The sequence below is a fragment of the Aythya ferina genome, assembly GCF_964211825.1.
Source record: "Aythya ferina genome assembly, chromosome: 2".
Lineage (NCBI taxonomy): Eukaryota > Metazoa > Chordata > Aves > Anseriformes > Anatidae > Aythya > Aythya ferina.
The window spans coordinates 99,099,022-99,123,465 of record NC_140297.1 but is presented as its reverse complement, the minus strand read 5'-3'; the positions used below and the strand labels follow the sequence as shown (position 1 = coordinate 99,123,465).

Genomic DNA, 24,444 nt, shown 5'->3' with positions numbered 1-24,444 from the left:
AATAAGATAGGTGTACACAGAAAAGAATGGCAACAAAAATGTTTATACATGTATATAGAGGCTTGAAGTAGCAATGCCACAGATTTTTATTTATGTAGGTCTCTTTGGAGATCTGTAAAGACTGTGAATTCACAAAAATTCAACAATTCAGACCTGTCAAACGAAAAGTGTCAAATAATTGAGGTCTGAAGGAATTTTCAAATCCATTTTAACTATAGTAATAGTTTTATACTTGGCATATCCTTAAGTGTGAAAAGACTATCTAGCTATATTTGATGTTCACAAAGGGGTTAATTTTAGAGTTGACCGCTCTAGAAAGCGTTACAGTTTTGCCGAACAAGCTCTGGTGCCAGTGATGTAGCACTCCAAGCATGATAATTTATTGCTTAAGTTTGTCATCTCCTACTGGTGAGATCCAGGGAGGGAGTTCTTTCCTTAAACCCTCTTCAGCAAATGCAAGTTCTTACTAGGTGAGTGCTTTCCTAGCTTGCTCTCAGATTCCCATCCTTGACAAATAACCTAACACCTCCACTGGCTTTATTCTGCTCCCTCCCTGTTGTTTTTTTTGTGCACTTAAACACAGAAAGGGAAACACTTCATTTTAGTCTGTCAGAGACTAAAATGATTTTTTTTTTTTATTGCATCCTAAGTTCTAAAGAATCACAGGACAGGAAAACTTTAGAGTAAAATTTAGAGAAATTCAAGGAAGCTTATTTATAGGAAGAGAAATTATTAGATTAGTTCATTTGTTGTATCCCGTTTAAAGCTACTAAAAATCTCAGCAAGTATTAAGGACAAACTTCACCCAGGACAATCTGAGGAAGCTAAAATATGTTCTCCCTCCATCCATGGGGGATCCTGGGAAGAAAAGTCACAACTGTCTCCCAAATTCTACCTGCAACATAATTCATCAGACATTAGTTTGAAAAAAGCATCCATAACTCTGCCTACAACATTATCCCAGGACTCAGTACAGAATAGAAAAAAATATTTAAAAGATGCCAGTTTTGTTCAAAGTGAAAGAGAATTCCCTTAAAAAATATTTTCAAAATAGAAATGAACAGCAATAAATATATATATATATAAAAATCTGTCCACATTTATGGACTGAGATGAGAAATAAAAATAAAAATAAAAATAAAAATAAAAATAAAAAATAAAAATAAAAATAAAAATAAAAATAAAAATAAAAATAAAAATAAAAATAAAATAATCTGATCATACTGATTATACTGTACAGTCTTGTAATGCACGGCAAGGAAATGATGTTGGTAAATTTTCTGTTAAGTTTTTTGTTTTGGTTTGGTTTGGTTTGGCTTTGTTTTGTTTTGTTTTGTTTTCAGAAAACAAACACCAAAAAAAAAGGGAAAGAAAAGTGGGGGTAGAAAAATGAAGGGAAAAGGAAGCACTAGATACCAGGGCTCTCTCTAATTCCACCTTTGGAGATGCTGGCAAACATAAAGAGATACAACAGTGAGGGAGTGAATGGTTACAGCTATTAGGAGCCACATATTTCGCATTGGGCTTGCACCCTCCCTGCCCGGCATAAGGGCACTGCAGCAAAAGGAAGAGGACTCTGTGTGCTTACACAGCAGGGTGCATACACAGCAGGGTGCTCTGCTAGAAGTGACTCTTCCTGACACATCACATCATTGCTGGGACTCAGCTCAACAATTTTTTTATTATTTTTTTTTTTTTTGTAATCCACCTAATACATTAGGTAGACTTCTAGAAAAAAATCTGATTGCTTTCCAGCCACACTTCAGCAAAAAGCCCAAACAGCCAAGAGGCTGCCCCCGAGCCCTACTACCCCAGCAATAATTTCAGGGAACATTTTTATGCTATGAGACAGTTGTGGCACAATGCAGTCATGGTGTTTGGACTTGTCAAAACAAACAAACCATGCTCAGTGAAATTTGTTGCACAAAAGAGCTAAACAAATTATGGGGTAGAGGCAAACATGGCCACACCATCAGCATTCAAGACCTGAAGGAAAGAGTGGAAACTTTCAGGGTCTGAATGCAAGAGTGGGAAAGCTAATTGAGCACAAATGAAAGGATCTATTACGGCTGAAAGAATAAGTGAGAGTACAGGCAGGACAATACTCTCATTTATGATTCAAATATCCACAGATAGCGTGGAGTACAGCTTTAAATACAATTTACAGCCTTGATTACAAATGACTATGTGCATCAACTTGGAAGGAATGCAAAGACCATGAGCAAGAGAAAGAGCCTGCCTTGTCTAAAAGGAAAGAAAAGGGGATAAGTGAAGGCAAAACTCGGCTGGACAGTCAGAAGCAATTGGAATGTGCAGAATTATGAAATAGCGCTTTTAGAAACCTGAAGATGAACTGATTAGTGGGCAAGAAGGCCCACATTTAAAATAACTGAATTGCCCAGTGATAAGATTATAAAGGGAGATTTATGCTAGATGATTGCAGCAAGATCAGGGGAAGAGGGAGTAGCGTTCTCTCCCTGTGTCTTCCAAAAGCAAGATATAAAAATATGAATGCGGTAAAAATAATAAGTGCTGGAAATGAAGAGCAAGGATGGGCTCTTATTTTTATGGAAAGCAGCAGCAGCTTTTTCCCTTAACCTACAGGAGACCCAAAACTGGTCTCAAACCACACAAATTATGAATTACTTTCCACCCAAAAGCTGCCTGTATCCTCACTGTACATTTTTGTAATTCTTAAGCTGTGTGTTAGGCAATTTAACATTACTTCTGATAAATTGACTTTTTTTTTTTTCGAAGATTTTGAAAATTCTAAAAATCTTACAAAATCTCTGGCGTAACTTGGGCTGTGTAGCAAGCAAGTTAGTAACAGCCTCTATTGGATGGACACTTGCACAAAATGTAGTGTACCTTCAGACTGCACAGGTTGTATTTTCTCATGCTTTCTATCCTATATCCACTTCAAGCTCCCAATGATATTACGTACCAAAACAACTAGCAATATTCAGAAAAAAAAGCCATCATCTCACCACAGGTCACAACTTCCCAATTCTGAAATCAGAAACTCACAAAAAGGCAACTGGTGGGAGCTACAGTTTGGCTACAGGGAAGTAGGCACAAGCAGAAGCAAAACAGCTGGCTCAATTTATGACTTGCAGAACATCAGTACCTGAGCGCTCAGCCCTGGGACTGGCTATACGGTAAGGGTAAGGATGCATTTATCTCCAGGTAGCCCTAAAACGCTCTTTCTTCCAGGTGGAAATTGGTCACTCAAAGTGGCCCATGCATCCCTGACTGGTAGGCTTAATTAGCAGCAGTGCACCACATGCTCAGGGCTAAAACCCAAATTTATGAAGCCTCCATTCCCAGTGTAATGTGCAGCAGCCCCTCAACTAAATAACTATAAGGAACTATACACTGCAACATCACAAACAGCTCCCGTTGAAGACACATCAGAACTGTTTTCTAAAATTCACAGGTAGTGAGAATGATGAAATGTCAGCAGCTGCCTCCCCTCCCCTAACTGAGAGCCACGTTCTTCATGATTGTGTGCATGGGAGGCTATGACTGTGCAACGAGGAGAAAGGAAAGGAAAGGAAAGGAAAGGAAAGGAAAGGAAAGGAAAGGAAAGGAAAGGAAAGGAAAGGAAAGGAAAGGAAAGGAAAGGAAAGGAAAGGAAAGGAAAGGAAAGGAAAGGAAAGGAAAGGAAAGGAAAGGAAAGGAAAGGAAAGGAAAGGAAAGGAAAGGAAAGGAAAGGAAAGGAAAGGAAAGGAAAGGAAAGGAAAGGAAAGGAAAGGAAAGGAAAGGAAAGGAAAGGAAAGGAAAGGAAAGGAAAGGCAAGGCATCTGGATGACTAATTCAAGTCTATGGAGACCTCATCTGTGAGCCCGAAAAGTAACCACACAAAGGATAAAGCCAAGGTCTCCTCTGCTTTCCTCATCATAACCACTCATTGCAGAGCCAAACAATGCTGGGACAAGTGTGTGTATTTTTACTTCTTTTGTAAGGGCTCAGCTGGCACCTTAAGCAAGGCAGTTAACATGAATAGCCAAGCATAGTACCATTTCCCCACAATTATTCATTTTTAAGGACATTGTTTTTTAAAAAGAAAAGAGAATGAAACTATATGGCATGTGCTCCCAGTCTCAGATTGGGTGTGGAAGAAAATAATGGCCACACACTGCTATACAATTAGGTCTGCCTTGGAAAGGAATTATACTGATGTTTTTCTAAGCAATGCCAGGTGGTTTATTCACCAAATAATGAGACACTAAATGGATCTAAAGATTCTTGGCAACTGGTAAGTGCTTACTTTGGACTCCCTATTCCTGCCTTCAAGAAATGGTTTGCTTTTCCCAAGAGTTTCCTTAAGTAGCTCCTCAGCTGTGATTAAAAACAAATAACAGTGGACTGAAGGTTGGTTAAGTTATACTTGTTTAATGATACAGCTCAGAGAACTGTGAATGCACATGAGATGTCTCTCATTGATTTAGTAAACAGCTTAAGCTATCGGACAACCTTGTTTTCAAAGGCCATAATTCCCTTAAAAAATAATAATAAATTAAAAAAAACACCTGTTGTGGTTAAATTGATCTATGACCAAAAACCTATTAAAAAAAAAATCTACATTTTTAGCAAGAGCAACAAAAGTGTACAATTATTTTTAACTACACTGCAGGGGAAAGAAATTATCCCAAAAGGAGGAGCACTTCTGGGATCACAAGGCAAGGTTCTCCATAGCTCAGCATAGAGAACCATGGGAGACAGGTTCCTGGCTGTCTCTGAAGGCAAGCAAGACAAGCAAAGGCCATTTCTCAACAGACTTATGGCAGCCTCCCTGCTCCATATCGACTGTGAAGCACATCTGCTCCATGGAGGGAGAATAGGGAATTGAGTAGTCCCAGTTCCTACACGTCCCCAAGCCCAAGTGCCAGTCAAGCGCAAAGCTGGGCTGGGTGGTCTGCAGACACTCCTGGGGTTGTCCTATGTGCTCAACAAGAGCCCCAGGCCCAGAGAAATGTCATATGAAGCCTTCCATTAATCACCAGGAAACTCGATATATCCCAACCTGGCTGTCCCCTTGCATATCCCACTGCTCTGTGCTGCGCCATATTTGAAAATTGGAAAGAAAGTGCTCTAGCTCCAAACAAAACTAACCTGGAAATGGTGCACCTCATATATGTGTGTACACAAAGCAACATATTGAATAAACCTAGGACTGCCAGGGACTGCTGATGTGGGCTTCTTTGTTTTCTTTCTTGCTGCACATCTGCATTGGGCCCTCATGGAGCAGGGTCGAAGCCAAGGTGGAGTCAAGCACTAGCGCCCAGCAGACAATAGCAGCTGAATGTACTGCAAGAGAAAGACTTCACAGAAATACTTTCATAAATGGCATTTCATAAAGGCCAGCAGATAGTTAATCAATTAGCCAATGAATTTTACTTCTCTTTCTCTTTGTTAATTTATAGGGCAAGGCACATAATAAAATAAATCAATGATGTAAATAAAAAATGCTGTGAATAATTCTTTGCTTATGGTTTCTCTTGTAAACATTTGATATTTAAAATTAGTACTGCTTTGGTCATCTCTGTCCAAAGACCTCTCCTGTAGTCATTTCAAGAGATGACTACTCACAGCCAACAATTCAAAATGTCATTTATGTGAATACAAATGTATACCTACGTAAAATCCTACATCTCAAGTACATCTGTTTAAGAGTCATTTTCTAGAACGTTCTGCGTAACACTAAACATGCTGAGCATTGCAAGGCTTCTCAAGAAGAGCCAATTACAATGCTCAAATTAATAGTTGAAGAAAATCTCGAAGCAATAGCTCTGTTGTCATTTAAATATGTGACTACTGTCTTTATAATGTGCAAAGCATTACTACCATTTATATGTGCTCCGAGTGATATATCACCAATCTGAACTTAGAGTTTCCCCTTCTTTTCTTCTGGGTTCATAACCTTGCTGTATTATCTTCCATAACTCTATAGCTTGCTAATGCATAATTCAAGCCTCTCTTATTGACAAAAAGTGGCAGAAAGAAAGAATATTTCAATGACACTTTCCCACGTAGATAGTATTGCTTTTACTTCAACTGTTATCATTTCCATATTAAAGCCAAATCTTTTAAGGTATATTAAGTATCATTTTCCTTGCTTCCTTGCAGTCAATTCACTAGGACAACTATACCTGTTTACCTCCATCTTCCAAGAATACTGAATTGCAACATTTTTTTTTCTTTTTCAAGATGGGTTTCTTGCTAAAAGAACAAACTTTGGTTAAAGCATGATGAGTTAATGTATGACATTAGCTGCATGCTGATCTCTTGATTTAACTAGAGCTTGGCTTCAGAACTGGTGTCACTGTTTCCTCAAATGTGTGTAGGCATCAGGATCATTGTGTGATCATTCTTCAATCCTTGTTTTAATTCCTTCCCTTAGCAAAATAAGCATGGAAATAGGCATAGTTTGAATTTCTGTGCGTCACTGACTGGAGGTCAACTTTGTCAATCTATGCTCACATACAGCTATACAATATGCAAAAATTCCACTTGTGCTGGTGCAGTTGCTTCAAATGCACACAGGAGGGAAGGAGAAGAAAGTTTGACCTTTTTCCACATTGGAGAAGGATGGTGAGAACACCAACGGCTTTTAGTCTCTACTTTGCATTCTTCCAACAGTACAAAACATGACAAAGACTTGTAGTCAGGCAGAATAATTAGAAACAACCATTAAAGGCTCTACAGAAACAGTGAAGTATCAAAATGGGCAGGTTAAGATTGGTGAGCTCTTGTGCCTCCACAGACCCTCAGCTCAATATCCTCTTGTTAGAGTGTCTTTAGGACATATAAAAAGGACATAACACCTTTCTTTACAGACTGCTGTAGGGCAGGGGGCAGCTAGAGAGAGAGCCTTTGCAGGGAGAGAGCTTCATCACATCCGTTGTGTATTCCCTGTTGTCTGAGGCTCGACATACTGTGCAAGGGCCTGTGAGACTCCCCCACAGCTATCCTGCAAGTCCATACATTTACCTGAGCTATGAAATCCTGCTCTCTTCCATCCAAACTGCCCTTTTAGGCAGCCTGGACTCAGTCCGAAGCCAGACTGCCTACAGCTCCCACCTGCCCTTGTGACAAGCTATGTCCATGACCCAGCCAGCATTGTTTGTTTGCTACATGTATCTTGGTTGCAGTAATGAAACCAGGTGTGCCAGGGCCCATCCACATGGCTGGTAACGCCTCTAGAGCATTGCACGCAACCCCTATGCATTGCAGTTCGCTTCTCAAAGCAGCAAGACATTTACCTTGAAGGCAGCTTAAAGTCACTCAAGCAGGTAAGTAAGGTGGGCAGAAGGTGGGTTTGCCCTCAAGCCCAGCTCAGAGTCACTTCTGCACAGCAGCCTACACACAGCTATACAGTGCCTGGCACAGACGGACACCTACCTAAAAGGCCCTTTATCTAATAATGGAAAGTGCAATCTTACAAAAAAAAAAAATTAATAAATAAATCTGCCAAATGTAGTAAGAATAATCACCAGAGGGGTCCCTGCAAGGTACCTGTACTCCCTGAAGCCACATCTACCAAACCAGCTTCAGTACCACTGTGGCCAAATCAAAAATTAACCAGGTTTACAGCCATGATGCTTCTTCCCATGCCACCTAATTCCTGCAAGTTCAAATTCCTGAAGCACTGCAGCTCTTGCTACAACCAAAATAATTCTCTAAACTTACGAGCTTGTATTCTTCTAAAAGCTCACAAAGTCTTAATAAAGACTTACTTTCAGCAAAATACTCAGAAAATACAACCCAGGAAGCAAAATTCAAGCGGGTTTAATGGTGTCTCCAGCTGTGTCTCATTTTAAAGTCACTGTTTATTTAACAGAACCAATGTAAAGAAGAAAGAACCCAGTTACCAAATAATTTAGTGTCGTGCTCAGAAAAAGTAGCAGTTTAGGACAGCAGCACTGCTGCTGCTTGAACTATTCCCCTTCTCCTCACCTCACCTTAAAAGCCACCTAATTTCTCACATCTTGTGCTCACGAAGGAGAAAAAAATAAAAATGACTTCAGTAACTTTGCAGGGAACTCCTTAGATGTTCCTAACCCTGAATTCACTAAAACTTCCAGCAGCAGAGTAGGAAATGGAGTAGACCATAAACAGTATGCTGGGAGGTAAATCATCAGCCTCTCCCGCAGCAGGTGAAAAGCCTATGTCATTTCTGACACTTGCTCACTATCTGTCCTTCCTGCTACCCTGAACACTGTAACTGGCAAATTGCTTTGTCAAACATCACGTACAACGCTGAGCAAAGAAACAGATCTATAAAATCATCCATCAGATTATCCTCAGCAATAACAAATGGTGAATTCGCTGGAATTTCCCTTGGGTCTGCTTGGATTTAACCCTAGCGCTGCGGTCAGCCTAGCTCAGGAAGTTCCCACAGGCTTCCTGCATGTCACTCCTGCCCATGAATGACCTCCAGATAAACACTAGGGAGCCCTTTCACTTGCAGAGGGTGAAGACAAACTTGCCAAGAGCCTCTCCAGAAATCACTGGCCAAAGTCTCAGTTAGTCTTCACACCCATGTGCCCAGGGAGACCTGGCACGTGTCCCCAGCTCAGGTACTGGGGGCTGCTGGTTCCTGTCAAAGCAAGGATGGTGAACAACCAGGGACCAAGCACCGAAGCAAATTTCCACATAATCCCTCCTTCTAATTAGCAAATTTTCACAAGTCCTCCACTGCAAAGGGCCCCAGAGCCTTTCCAGTAGGCCTACCACTCCAAGGTACATAAAAAGTGCTTTAATACTGCATCTGCGCCAGGCTTCCTTCAGACTGACTCCGCAATAATGCATTCCAGGTATGCTCTACTTGAAAAGAAAAATAAAAGAGGAAGAAAACAATAATTCCCATATTTGCAGCAGGTTTTTGAGCCTTATTTGGAGCACAGCCACACAACTGCTCCGCCATTTGGCAGTGGGGGGGAGGGGGAAGAGAGGAAACCCCTGGCAGAAGGGACAAGACTCTCAGCAAGCCCCTGACGTGGGTTCCTTGTTGACAGAAAGTTCCCACCGCTCCTCTGGAAGCGTCACCTCCTCCATCATGCAAGCAGCCACGTATGGCTATGCTCTCTGTGTGGGAAGGAGAGGAACGTGTGAAAAAGGCAAGGCTGGAGAAGCAGCAGGCAGCAAAGCAGGCACCGTTTAACAGTCCTATATCACGGCAGTCTCCTAGGCAAGCTGACTGAAGCGACCTCCCATCCCTGGCTCCCTCCTGGAAGAGCACACCTAGTTTTCCTGCAGAAATCAGCACTGCTCTCCTGAAAGCTCATGCTAAAAGCAGGAAATGATGGAGTTTGTGACCTACCGTCATGGAGGGAGATTCCTAGCAGAAGCATGTTTTCCGGAGCACCACTCCAGCACTCTGTTGGGAAGCCACGGGTCTCAGGAAGCAGCAGTGGCTCCTTAACTGTCCCAGGCAAGGCACAACATAGCTGTGTCCCAGAAAAGAAAGCTGGATCCTGGCAGTAAAATGAACTGCAGGGCCAGTGCCTCTTTCCTTTTATATCATACCAGAACAAAGAATACTTAGAATATATATATACATATGTATATAGCTATTTTTTTCTATTATATCATACCAGAACAAACAACACTTAGAATATATATGTATATATATATTTTTATTATTATTTTTTTTTTTTTTCCTCTTGGAAAAAATCTTCTAAGATCCCTGTAATACTTAGGACGATGATGATGAAATAAGCCACAGATTTTCACTTACAGAAGGGGAACATGGGTACCTCACATTTTCTAAACTCTTGAAAGTAACTCACCTTTGTAGATAACGCTGATGACATAGGAACAAACAAATCAAGCCATCCATACCAATCTTACATGCACCAGAACTGAAGTTTGTGATAGAAAGGATTTCAAAGTGAGCCAAGTGTTTGAAGCCATCTTAATATTGGGTACTTTTTATTAGCTTCAAGCATCCCCAGCTTTTCTATCTAGCATACTATGAGGCATCTTTAAATATGTTATGTTAGAGAATGCTATCTGAATGTACCCTCTAGCATCCTCAAAGGATTGCTGCAGTTCAGCATCTGCTTAAAACACTATGCCTTCTTGCCTTCCTTTTTTTCCCCTTTTTTTTTTTTTTTTTTCCCCTCATTCTGCTTGAGGCTAGTCAGAGTCTGCTTGTTTCTTGAAAAGAGCAATATGCTTTTCAAAACCCACTGGGTATTGCACCCTTCAGTCCAGCCTCAACTACTCATAATTATAGTCCTAACTGTGGTTCGCCTAACAGTCAAGAGAATAAAGACCCAAAAAGGCATTCCCTTATTTTCTGTCATTCAAGCTCACACCACAAAAGTTTTGCAGAATAATTCATCAAGTTTAAATTTCGTGATTAATTTCTGAAGCTCCATATCCACACCTCTTATTTCTCACACTGTTAACTGCAACATTTTTTGCAACCTTTGCACACTGAAGACTTTGGTGATTCTCCTATGAACCTCTTGTTGCACTCCTGGCTCCTCCTTAGTCCCACCCTCAGTCTTAGCCTTTCTCAGATTTTGCCTTCCATCTACTTGAACTTCACAGGGTCAAAAGTTAGCCCCCTACTTTCACATGTCTTCTCCATCTCTTTTTCCCATAGCCTTGTATGCAACATCCACTTCAGTATTCAAACCCCACAAAGCTGCGTCATGCTCATGTTCTTGACCCCTTACCCCAAGCTAAAACCAAATGATCTTGATATGTGCCTGCTTCCTACTCCTGACATGACATCCTTTCCCATCCCTTTCAGTGGAAGAAGTGCCCCTCATTTTATCTAGTAATAGGTGATCAATTTGGAAACAATACTTGTTTAAAGCACCATAACTGCCCAAACAGTTTTGGTTGGTTGGTTTTTCTCCCATCTATGCTTTGTCCTTTGTCCACCAGCCTTCAGGTAATGGCAACTTCAGATGGGAGATTAGAGTTGGGTTTTTCTTTTTTTATCCCCAAAATAGCACAAATGAAGAGCAAGAAAAATAAATATAGATGTGACTCCAAATAAAATTGTAATGATTACAGCCTACCATGAGACAGCTAAGGTTGTCAATAGATGGTTAAAATGCTTCTCAACAATGCCAGCATGCCCACAGCCCCAAAGAAAGCATCTAACAGAGGAGTACACCTATGCTTTCAATGATTTTTCAATTGTTTTATGCCCCTAGCTGTTCCAGAAACAATCATAATTTATAATTAATGAAAAACTAAATTTGAAGGATTTTTAAATGTATATTAACATATTCCCTTTCCTTTTAGTTTCTCTCCAAATGTTGGGTTAAGTACACACGTGTTTACCTCCAAGATCCAAGTGAATCCACGAAAGCTTTGCATCAGAGCATTGGATTGCACTGAAATATGTGACTGACAACTTTGTACAACTCAGTGCTTTGTATGAAACTGCTGGCTTAAAGTTCTGGCTTGCTGGGTGAGCGGGAAATTTGATTTGACATAAAATGCAACCTTTCCTCCTTTTAACCCAACATACTTTATATAGCAGAAAATTAATAAAGTTACCTCTTGCTTCGTTCCAGGTCTTCTACCATGGATTGATTGTTGAAGCAGAAATCCTAAAATGTGTCAATGAATTCTAGCAATTCTGTTGGAGCTGCTGAGGTATACTCTAAGTAGCTTAACACAGGAGTACAGCAAGGAAAGAAAATGAAAAAACCCTACTGACTTGGTCAAGAACCCATGAAGTATGAAACCAGGCAAACAGTTGGATGCCTTCTCGTTAGAAGGACATGATTTCATACAGTGGTTCAAAATATCATACATACTCTGAAGTATCCAGCAAGCCAAATAGATGTGCGCTCCAAGACACACAGCACCAGGAGAAGGCAACATGTTTAGAGGTCATCCTGAACCCACAAGATGTCAAAGCCTGGAAATCACTCAAGTAACAGATTTTTAACTGACAGTTAATACCAGAAGAGGTTTTTTTTGCACAAATTGAAGATGCTATCTTCCCGAGGATGATTGTCTTAACTAGCTGTTTGCATGTAAGCAGTCTTCTAGAGTATGGGGGTGGCAATTTATGCTTAGTCTTTTCACTAAGTGCTTTAAGTGGTTTTCAAATACAAAACTAAAACTGTTTTGGCTCATTCGCTTTCCATTTTGCACTATGTAACGATTTATTCATAATATTTTTGACAGAAAGAACTTCAGGAATGCAAACAGAATTATGACAATGTGGTAGCTACAGAAGTTTCTCCAAGTTCAACTTCCAGTTAGTGCAGGACGTATGGGATAGAAAAACATTATTGCAAAGAGCTCTTTCTTTTACCTGCACTTTAGCTATAATGAAACACACAAAAACAGAGAGAGAGTGAGAGAGAAAGAGAGAGAGATGGCAGATACACTGAGAATCTACAGTGTAGGTAATCAAACCCTTTATTGTCTAAGTTACATTAGACTTGCAACACCATAAAAACCTGTTAAGAAGAAGAAACAGTAGATTGGTAGAGGTAGTAGAAAGTCCCTGTAACAGTCATAAAAGGGCTTTTACAGGAGTGTGTCATGCCAAAAAAAAAAAAAACTTATCACGTTGTTTAAAGGAGCTGATCAAAGCCCATTGACTAAATAAATAAGGAACACAACTCAATTTAAATACTAAGGCCTAACTAAAATAACAAATCAATACAATACAACAATAAAGAAGAAAAAAGAAATCATGGGATTCATTTCTGAAAACAGATGGTCTTTAAGGTTGGCTTTCTCCCACCCACTCTTATTTCTTGCTTAATTAAGTGAAAATCTCATTTCTGTGCTATACACAGCATATAATTATTTAAACTGATTTTCCCTACTGTTGTTCTTCGTGTAGCTAAATTATGATTGTAAACTTTGCTGATTAGTACCCTGGTAATGGCAGTGACAGCACTAGCTTCTCTGTCAGATATTTGGAAGAAAAGCTCCAGAAAGAAGCTTTTGGCTCTAAATATTAACTAAGATCTTCTGTATCAGCTTGAAAAAAATAAAAAAAAGAAAAAGAAAAAGAAAGAGAGATTACAAATGTACACTACACTTTCGTGCCATTTTGGGTACACAAGAGTTTTTAATAACTAAAACACAAACAAATAGGCTAAGCAACTAGCTTTGTGCATTTCTGAACTCTCACTCATGAAGAATATGATCCAGAAAAGCAACAAAAAAACAAAAACAAACAAACAAAAAAAAAGAAAGCTAGTGCAAACCCAAAATGATAATCATTAAGCAACACAGCAAAATATTTCTTTTTTTTTCTCTCTTTTTTTTTTTTTTTTTGGTGTACAATGGAATGTGTCTATGCGACCTCCCTCGAAATAACTTCACAGAACAGTTAATTACAGTCACTTTTAAGCATTTGCACAGACATTCCTACCTACACCAAGACTTACAGAGAACTCTGGTATACATCTGGTGTAATAGTATAAGGAAAAACTAGTTAAAAAATACATAAGAAAGTTAATTTGCATTGTTGCAAGTGTTGCAAAGTAACAAAAACTGTCAAGTAATTAAAAACAAGTAACAAGTAGTATCCAGAACCAATTACTGACTAGATTGTTTTAAAAAAGACCCTCCCCCAACCAGAACTGTTAGAACAGAAAGATCAAGCTTTAAGGTTTTTTTGTTTTGTTTTGTTTTTTAAACAAATCTTTGTGTCAGAAGCCCTACAAAAACAGCACTATTCCATTATTGTATTAAGTAAACTGTTGCTCTCACCTGTATTAAAGGTTAGCATCATTTCTGTACATGTAAAATTATTGCTTTTTTGAAAAATATATTTAGCATGCTAGGTTTTTTTTAATCCATTTCCTGCCTTTACAAAATGTTACAATTTAAAAAAAAAAAAGAAAAAAAACTAGTAAAGCTTTTGCAAAAATTTTCACAGAACATTTTCTTTCAAGGCAGCAGTAACTTTTGATAATGCATAAAATTATATGTGCAAAATCTGAAACTCTCAGAAATATTACCATCACACATAGTGTCACAGCAATAAGAAAAGAAAATATTTATATCTGTGGAATACATTTTTAATTGCTTACACTGCATGGTTTAACAACCTGTTATGTGCCACAACCCCACCTCGAAAACTTGCAGTTAAAGAGTTACTGTAGAAGAGGTATATAAAGCTTTTTTTTTCTTTTTTTTTTTTTTTTCCTAACACCACCAGTGATCACCAAATACAAGACATGACACATTATATGAACATTAACCTGCCACCACAAAAGAAGGTATTCATCTTCTCGAAGCGTCACCAGGCCCAGGGAGGACCAGTAGCTGGCCTGCTGGACAAAACACAGGAGCCTACGGTGCCTTCATCAGGGCCGAGATACTCCATGCCACCTTCTCCATTAGAAACATACAGATCAGCGGTGTTAGACAGCTGAGCGCTTGTTGTTTGTTTTTTTTTTAATTTTTATTTTTTTAACATGAAGACTTCCTTTGTGATCAGGTCGAAGAAAGTAGCCCTGTTACAAAAAAGGTCCTGAGAGTAAAACACAGAAGCCTGTTTTTCTTAGTGTTCAACTAGCTTTTCTTTTCCAAAGCAGAATAGAAGCTTTTCTGTGGAAGTGTTTCAATTTCCATATTCACATACTATTAATGGTGCGCAGTCAAGAACAAGAGCACTAGAAATGCAAGTGGTCCCCAAACTGTAATGAAACAAACCATTGCAGAGTGACGGTCTTTCTCTTTAGTCCCTTTAATCCTTCATCAAGCATTGCTTTCTCAGCACCGAATGCCACCTTTTCCCCGCACCCCCCCTTCTTCCTCTCTCTCTCTTTTTTAATTTGCTTTTCAGCATGACAGGCAGTGGCAGTTTCATTAATTAATACTTCTCCAGCCCTCAAATCCACTGCTGTTTTTCAAATGTATCAAATAGTCATTGTGAGCATCAGGGAGGTTTTTGTTACAGTGCTTAACTTCTTCATGCTGTCCAAATCACATAAAGTTTAATTTTTCCAGTGTCTCAAACTTCTCTTGATTAATATAGATGCCTTGTGCTGCCACAGTGCTTGCCAACTCCACTGTTTATTATAAAGGAAATAAGGAACCATGGGACTGATTAGTACGTCAATTTATATATATCTCACGGAGCATCTTCATTTATTTTAAAATGATTAACAGCGCGGCGGCACCCCCCTCCTAGCGGAGTGCAGCGCTGTTCCCAATCCTACACGGTGGTGACAAGCAAGGGGATGCTTCACAGGGATGCTCCAACGCCGGCATCGCGGGGGGCTGCCCCACGGGGCAGGGGCTGCGGTTGAAGGGCAGCCGGGGTGCAGGCTCCTCCGCCAGGGCTCTAGGTTCCCTTCCGAAGAGGCAGCGTGTGGGCGACATCGGCGCTCATGTGGTCTCTCCCCTGTAAGAAGGAGAGAGGAAAAAGCTCATTCTCACCTCCTCGCCTTATCCTTTTCGCGCCTGCGTCGCTGCTCCCACTCACAATGAGTCCAGCAAGCCCTCCTGGCGCTCATTACCTCAAATTAGCATCACGTGTGTTTGCTTGTTTGGGCCCCTGCAAGGTCTCTGACGGACCAGAAGAGCAAGTGATAGCGTCTGATGGAGCAACACAGAAACAGTTAAGGACATGGAGGGAAGGAGGCCTCCTAAAGGAGGAATTTTGTGCTAGCCAAGAGGGATTCAGAGCTAGACCAGAGTTTCAAATGGGCTGAAGTTGGAGGTCATAGAGGCCGCTTGGAGAAGGAAAACTGAATTCTTGTGCAGGTCTGTCAAAAGCTAAGAAGGCTTTCTCTTCCCCTCGTCATCTTCCTTTTAGTTTTTTAGCCAATTTTCATGAATAATTACCACGTGGAAAAAATAGAAGGGATATTCTGAAAATCAAGTGAAATTAAAGATAACATCATGAATAAGTGGGAGCCTGCAGCTCCTGAGAAAAGCTTTAAAATGACATTTAGAACATCACTGTCGGAACAATGCAGTTTACAATCCTGATCCTAAAACAACATGGCAAGATTAATCTTACATAAATGCATTATCCTTAAGCTAAAGTCTTGATGAAGTGAAACAGACCATTTTAAATTAATGCAACATAAAATACGGCACCCATGTAAAATCCAAGCAAGTTTCAAGCTGTGCTTATGGCAGCCCTAGAAATAGCTAAAGAAAGCCCAGCTCTGGTTGACATAATGTATTAAGTGCATCTCTTTTGTTAATAGATTTAGAAAATTCCTAATTAAACCTGGCCTGAGATTCATGACATTTACCAGTCAAAGTTTGGTTTAAGTCAGAAAGATTTGCAACAAAATTAAAGAAAAAAAAAGCCGCTGTACAGAGTGCAGTATATTTGAAATGTAGGAAACAGTAACTGAATGAGAGATGTGATAAAACTTCCTTAGTTGGATGCTGAATTTCCTGCAGTAAACTAAGAAAGATGCTTTACATTTTTGCACGGCTACATCATGCCTGAGAGACAGAGCCACAATTCCGAGAGGAGGCATTCATCATTAAAACATCTCATATCGAACCAGCTCCCCATACACGGGGGAGCACGGCAGGCTTCCTCCCAGCCGGGGGTGGAGAGGAGGGGGGGCGGGCGTCATGCCCTAGTTTCCCTGGGTAAGACCCAAAAAAAAGGGGTAATTCAGGGAGTTCTTTGGGACAGCTATCCTGTGGGGTGCTGGTAGCGGTGGCTTGCCCTGTGGGTCTGGCCACCACCCATCCACAGACCATGCAGCATCAGGGGCATGTAAAAGGGAAGATTTTTCTTCTTTCCACACGACAGGGATCCATAAAGGGGGCTGGGGCTGGGGATCTCCCCCATTGGCCATCTTGGCATCGGAGAAGTCCTCCTCCTCCACAGGGAGGCAGCTTTTCCTGCAGTGGCGCTAGCGAGAGGGAGAGATGAAGTCTTCAACACTTGGTTGAAATACAGAGTTAGCAAATGCAAGTGTGTGGTTTCTGCCTGGAGAATACCAGTGAAAGGAGGACAAAGAAAGCCTCCCAGAAATAGCCTCCCCAAAGCGGAGGAAGCTGCAGGTGGGTGGAAGCAAAGGATGTTTCCCTGGGCAGGAGGCTTTATGTCTGCAGAAGTCTACCCAGTGGCTCACCCTGTAGGCATCCAAGGAAGTAAAGGTTTCCTCCCCGTTTCCCCCTTTCACAGTGGGACCAAGGGCAGGTTTTCCAGCAGATCAAACACTACCACTAAATCTTTGGTTCTTTGATATGCTCGCATGCACATCAGTTTTTGAACCATCTGATACACGGCTGGACTGAATTCTTCCTGAAGTGAAAAATTTACCATTTTAAAAAGTAAGCTTTCTTCACTTCCAGAATTTTAGAGGGGAAAAAAAAACACACAAAAAAACTTTTTGGTAGATGAAACCTATAGCTTCCATGCCAAAAGCTGTTTTCATTTTGAATTCTAGGGCGTCACACCAGTTAACTACAAAAAAGAAAAATTAGTCTGTGCACATTTTAATATATTGGAGACAGCTGATCACATGACATGCCATTGAAATAAATTGCAATAATCAGTTTGGAGCATGGACACCTTTCCAGTTTGCTGGCAAGGGGAAAATGCAGGGACAAGACCTACAGCTGCTAATCCTGTCTATAATGCTCTGAAACTGATGGATAGCTAACACATGCATATTACTCAGATTCCAGTACTGCAGCCTCCATGATTCCTTGATTGTTTGCATTATAATCTCCATATGTATGAACGAGACAAATTAGGTTGCCATTTATTTGTTCATTATCTATTATTTTGATTAATGGAATTCTTGTTCTCAGAATAACTATTTAAAAATAACATTTGCAATAATGAGGACTGAACTATTAATCATGATCTTTAGAAGAAACTCTGCAAGGAACTGGGACAAGACATTTCATATGAACAAATGTCATAAATAGGACTTCTAACAGACAGTGCCAAAATTTCAGATCCAAATAAAAACACCAAGCCAATGGCTTAAATAACTTTTTTTCTTTTTTGCTCCTCCCTTTCTCCCTTTTTACAAGCAGGGCTGTACTGTAGCTGGACTAGAAACACACTGGAGGTAACGTGTCCCCAGCAAAAGGATCCCAGGTCCCTTTGCAGCACAGATTTTTTTTTCTTGACGGTTTCTTCCAGTCTATCATCCAAATTCTGATTACTCACATCATTATCTCAAGATTGAGTACTAAAAGAAATGTTTTTAAACAGTCATAGCACAGAAAGCTAAAGCTCATGGACTCCTCAATGAAGGTGTTATGCTCCTGTGATTCACGATCTGCTGCATACCTCTCTTTTCTGCGAATTACATTCCAAAACTGTAGTGTCTGTAGTTCTTTCACAGAAAAGGAGATCCACTGCCTTCTGGCATGTGAAAAGCTTCAGCCAGAAATATCCATGATACGAACTGTTCACTTTTTTTCCCTAGCGGGTAGCTTTTTCTTGATTTTCTATGAGTAAAAGGATGCTTTTCTGCAGAGGGCAATGGTTTGAGTTTTGGGGGGTTTTGCTTGCTTCTCTTGAATGAAAAGTCAATCTGTAGAGAGAACTACAGATGTACAGACGTACTAGAATGTCTTTGGCTCCAGCCCTGTAAATATGCTTCACATACATATATATATAGGCTCTTAATTAGACAGAGCTCTTGGTGCTAACCAGTAAATTATGCCTTCGAAAAATCCAATTACTTGTCCTTTAAAATTTTTAGAGCATATTTTTTGACGTCACTGATAGATGATATTTCTAAAGTGGGCCATGTTTTTATGTTTTTAAAAATACAATAGGTGAGGTTAAATATGAGGCATACACATTTGAAACTGCCACCAGTGCTGTTACCATTTTGCATGAGCAGGCTACAGACCAATTCTTGTGCCACTGAGTGCACTTGGGAATTGGGCTACTGGCTGCAACATCACAGAATCAGGCGGTTCCTCTGAAATGACCCCAAGGTTTAGGAAAGCTTTGCTTCAAGAGCTACAGCCCCTTTGAGATTCACACTGGTGCAGGGGCCCTTCAGAGAGGGAGCCAGCTTTTGTCTTGCTATGTACAAGCGACTGGAGTGTGCTCCCGGAATTCATGCTTACTAAATCAGGTCTTTGGATGCTGCTTCGTGTATTCCAAATTAAGATACATATTCATCGTGGATAAGCAAGCTTAATTATGGATATATTGGGATATTTAGCATTTATAAGAATATTCAGAATATTCAGTATGTTTAATATGGCAGCATTTCAAGAGAATCTGCATGACTTTGCACAGATTGTATTGACTTGGTGTATATAATAAGCATTTTTTGACCTTTAGATAAAGAAGACTAAGAAATATTCTAGAGTTCAACAGAAATTCATTTGATGGATTTTTTTAAGCATTCAGGTAGAAGAGAACACAGCAAATAGCGTTAAGAAAGAAGTATAAACAAAACATAGGAAATACGGTATTTATTTTATTGGTGTTAATGCCAAAGCATGAAATGTAGCCTAATGCTAATATTATCAAAATGGGGTGTGTATGGAATTCTTTACACACCCCTATAGGTGGCCTACTTTGCAGTGCTGCTGCACACCTGCATCTCCTGTTAGCAGTTCATTACCCTAAAGTAGGTTTCCTATTTGGACACCTAAATATAGATTTAGCTGTCTCATTTTTGAAAAAGCCTGGCTGCGGACCCTATTTTTAACATGCGGAATTAAAATTATTCTGTGAGAAAACTGCTATATAATGCAGCACCATTGTAAGCTACTATGCTGGGGAATTTTAAAAGCCCTACGTAACCTTCTTTTATAAAGGAAACCTTTAGAGATGATCTTCCATGACTACTGAAGGGAATGGGGGAACTGCAAAATACTAATGTTAATATTTTCACTCTTTAGCTGACTACTCCAGGGAAGATATTTCACCTGTGAGGAGGAAACATTATGTAAAGTGAATCGTTTCCACTTAACATTAAAAAAAAAAAAATCATCCTAAAGCTACTGTACGTGCTAACTATTGTTTCTCGCTCAGAGCATGTGCATGGCACTTCTGTAACTTGAACTGACTTTACACTGTAAACTCTCAAGAATAGATCTGTCCCCAATTAAAATGAAATGAAGACACAGAGTGACAATGTTTAAAGTGGGAAATAGTAATGTTTCCAGAGCGCTGCAGGCATTGTTCTTGGTGCGAGAGCTACTCTCTGTGCTTCTAAAGGTCCCTGCAGCTGCAGGTAGAAATGAACGAATTCCCTTGCTAAAACCCAGGGACTGTGCAGGTGGAGGCTTCTGGGGGAGTGCAAAGCCTGCTTGCGATGAGAACAAGGAAAACAGCAGACAACTGAATAATCCTAACTGACACAGACACCGACAAACTGAGACACAGGCTGATACTGAAGAACAAATAAGACAAAAGAAAGGAAGATATCTCCTGGAAAAGCGATCATGCTACAGCCTCTGTGGGAGAAATACTGATTGGGAAGAGACAAAACGATTCATGAGCCTAACCTCTACCCAGTATTCTGCTGTATTGAAAGATGCTGTAATTTAATCAAATACTTTGAAGACAGATTGACATGGACTGTTGTCTGCAACAGCAAACTACATTTGCTGTGGAAGAAGTTAGTCAATAAATTGTGGTGTGGCAGCAGTTTACAAAGACAAGATTATGAGTAAATTTATTGTGCAGTAATACAACCCAAATTACAAAAAGAGTCCAGATGAGCTGCCACAGTTCTTTTTTGGGTAGAAATGACCACTTCAGAAGTTTTCAGAACTGTATTTCCAACTTTGACCTTACGTTGCCTTTTAGAGAAAAAAAAAAAACAAAACACCACAACCAACCAACCAAAAAGAAAAACAAAACACTGCCTTCACAATTCAATTTCAACTACATATGAGATAAACTGTGAGCATGAAAAGATGAAAGAGCGTTTTCAAGGTGCTTAGGTTTATTAAATCTAGATCATTAAAAGGATGAGAAACAAAGAAGAGTTGAGCTAGTTTGCAGAGCTGCAGCTTATCTCCCTGGCATATACTTTTCCTAAGAGGGATGTCCTTGCACAATTTGGTTAGGTAAACATTAAAGAGAGCATTTTTCATCTAGTTCTCCCCCTAGAGCAGAATTTTGCTGCTACTGTCCCATAAAACCAAAAGAAATACCACCCAGAACAACATGAAGTGCTATGTCGTCTTGAAAACTTTATGAGGAGAGTTGTTGGCCACTCCTACAGCCTAATGGCAGGTCAGATAATTCCTGCGGCAGGGGATGAATTCCCAGAGTAGCCTCCAGGGCAAAACGAAGCAAGCACAACGGAGAAGATGCCAAGGGTCTCCACAAAGGGTGCAGCACGTGAACTAAGCAACATGGTGAGGATGCTTACTGAATAAGTAGAAAAGGTTCCTAAACTTTATGAAGGTAGGACTGATATTGAGCTACATTCTTTAAGCACAGCAAAAAATATCTGCAATTGCTTAGTAAGATATGGGAGGGCAGTACGTAGAACTTCTTTGTGGTAAAAATTATACTAAAAATGTGGATGAAAGCAGGAGTGAATGATGCTGGAGGCAGCTCTGATATGAAAGAAAATTGCCCATGAGAAGATATGCCCTGAAACCCACCTGCCAAGCTTGAAGATGGAGTAGGAAGGTCCACCTTCCTAGGTGTGACAGTGGTCTCCAAAGACACAGGATATATGAAATTTCAGTTTAATGGTTTTCTACATAAGAGCTGTGTCATGTATAATTCAGAGTGCTGAGAAGTGTTTGTTAAGACAGGAAACACTAGTCTAGAAAGAGGAAAGTGCAGTAACTTGCAAAGTCCACAGGAACTGGAAGATGAGCCTTTCAGAGACTAGATACTGGATATTATGGTATAAAGACTCTTCAGAAAAATACAGACTAAGCATTAATTGCATTGCTGCAGCAGAAAACGTATTAGTTGTAAAAGCAAACTATTTGTAGGAATTATTTAAATCCCGTCTCACTACTACATATCATTGTGCATTAGTGTTATCTATCCCACCCACTCCCCAGTAAGTCAGTAACATGTTTAATTAAACACTAACTACCTGGTCTACAATTAACTGACTCTATATAACAGACTTTGATAAAATGCTTAAAAAATTTAAGAGCTAAATATCAAGCAACACCATTATTATTTATACATGTTATAAAACAGTCAGTACTTTACTGATAAGTATCACTGTGCAACGTATCCCCAGCTACCACATTAAAAACCAAACATCCAATTAATTGTAAAACATACTTGTTTTGGGGCATCTGCGGAGGTGGTGTGAACTTCAGTACCTCGGAGTCCATTAGACTCAAACACCACTGTGGGAACAAGGGGGCTTGTTAACAGATGAACATTCAAGCTTCGTTAGTGTGTGTACATTATTTGAGACCATTACAGATTAACCACGTTCAAAAAAAGACACCAGCTACTAGCCTGTGGCCGGAAAATACCAATTTACCGTAACACTTACTGTAAGAGAGTGTGCTAATGGCAGCCTAGGGCCACTGCCCTTTTTAATTCAGACTTCAGCGCTGAAGAAAGCAATCACTGACAACATTAATTATCAGTCTATGTGTAAAGGGACCCTCTTCTTGCATTACTTACCATTTGGCCTCTGTCATTTTGCATCAGACTGGCTTATGTATGCATCATTCACACTTCTCAGAAAGAGCCCGCTAGTCTCACTGTCTCGTGCAATGCTCAGGAGGTAACGACACTGGTGGCTTTCGCCTCCCCCAGTCTCAACAACAGACTGTGCCAGGTTAAAAACGGCTGGTAGGGATTTCTGATTTTAGGACTGACCGACCGGTCTGAGGAAAATCTCGTTTCCTGCAAAAACGGTCCTGTCAACAGCAATGATGAGGCAAAACAAAGCCTTATGTTCTGCTGAAAGGGGTACTTTGATTTCAATTTGTGCTGGTGGCAACAGAATTCATTAGCATATTCATTTCTGAGTACCCTACTCTCTAATTAAAATAAAACATTTGCAAACAGACTTATCTTAAATGCATTGCAATTTTATGGAGTTCGGGCAGGGATCAGGTAAGCAATATCCGGAGAACAAGAGCAATAGTCGTAAAAATAAAAAACCTGCGTATTAGATTTAGGTATTGGAATTACTGAGGTTAACGTGGTACGTGAAACGTAATTCTTGGCATTTTGTCAGCTGGATCTGAAAGAAGGCAAACAGGAAAGGGAGAAAGCAAGAGCAAGTGTGAAAATATACCTGTATGGGACCTCTGATGAGTCCTGAGGTGACTGGGTTGGTTAAAGCATTTTCCACATTCCCTGCAGACGCAGTCTCCTTGGCGTGTTTGTGTCCTAAGCATCCCTGTAGTTGATAGGGAGGAAGGGAGGGAGAGAGGGAGGAAGGGAGGGGGTGGTGGGGAGAGGAGAGAGGAAAGTTGAGAAGAAAACATTATGCCAGAAGAAAACATCATTAGTATGTCTAATGTGTCATTATGTGAGGCTACCTTCAGGCCCTGGATGACAACTGTCAGCCTTCATCTAGGCACTGGCTGACAGGCCAGGCACACACAGGACTGCAAGAATGCATAAATTACATTGAATTAAAAAATGCTCCCCATGATGTGCCCGCACCAGGACTGGCATGTCAGGTGTGCGCTTTTCAGAGCAGCTGGATCCACTTTTCAGCCATCACCCAGCTTTGTCAAGCAGTACATCAGGCAAATCAAAGTGACTCCAGCGTGGCGGAGACAAGTCACATGGATAATAGGAAGTGAGTAGGACCAGAGCCCGACTGTCCCCCCCGGGCGGCAATACCTCAGAGACAAATGCAGAGTGAGTGGAGCCATCACAAACTGATCAAACCTTTAGCCCCTGCCTACCTGCCTGCCGGTGCTGCTTTGACCCCGGAGCTTGGAGGCACAGACGAAAGACATCTGTGAATGAAAGTGTCATTCCGGACATTTTGAGCTAGTCGCGGCACAGCAGCCTTCCTCCAGCCCTCGGTAAACATGTTTTCTAGGCCATTAGCATTTGTGGAAAACCACTCAAACCTCTCCTTTTTCTCCAAAGGTCAGTTTACAGTATCTGACTTAAAGGGCTGGTCTTTGTCTTTTTGCTGCTGATCAAAAAAGACACATTTGACTTTTATTGGGCCTTTTTTAAAAAAAATAATATGGCTGAACATCATCTTTTCTATTTTGGTAAAAACACCCTCCTCAGAAGGGAAGAGTTGATGTTTTCATTTGCCACTGGAGTACTTTGGCTTTTAAAGAAATTCTCAGGGGGTTGTCAGCGGAAGTGAAGTTTCAGCTTTTCGATCTTTTTTTTTTTTTTTTCTCCCATTATAGCATTTTAAATGAATAAAATTGTGAACAAAAACGTGTCAAGAAAAAAAAAAAAAGAAAAATGATTGAAAATCAAGGGCAGCATGCCAGAGGGCTCGTCCAAAATACAGACATCTGTACCTCAAAAGGAATGGAAAATGAGATGGGCTACCACTTCCTCTGCTTGTATGGCACCAAGTGTCCTATGATTTTTAC

At 40.3% G+C, this 24,444-nt stretch overlaps 1 protein-coding gene across 2 annotated transcripts in view; it reads right to left on the bottom strand.

Moving 5' to 3' along the window:
• Positions 1–12,387: 12,387 nt before the first annotated feature.
• Positions 12,388–24,444, bottom strand: part of ZNF516 (zinc finger protein 516) — a 105,112-nt gene continuing 93,055 nt past the window's right edge. Inside the window, exons 4-6 of one of the 2 annotated variants that reach the window (XM_084508996.1) lie at positions 23,163–23,267; positions 22,187–22,254; positions 12,388–15,358 (exon numbers count right to left, since the gene is read on the bottom strand). In XM_084508996.1, the coding sequence (XP_084365122.1) occupies positions 15,299–15,358; positions 22,187–22,254; positions 23,163–23,267 (233 nt within the window). In that variant the 3' untranslated portion in view covers positions 12,388–15,298. Of the gene's footprint in view, positions 15,359–15,393; positions 15,828–22,186; positions 22,255–23,162; positions 23,268–24,444 lie in introns of those variants that run through there. The other variant, XM_084508997.1, reaches the window with a different exon arrangement.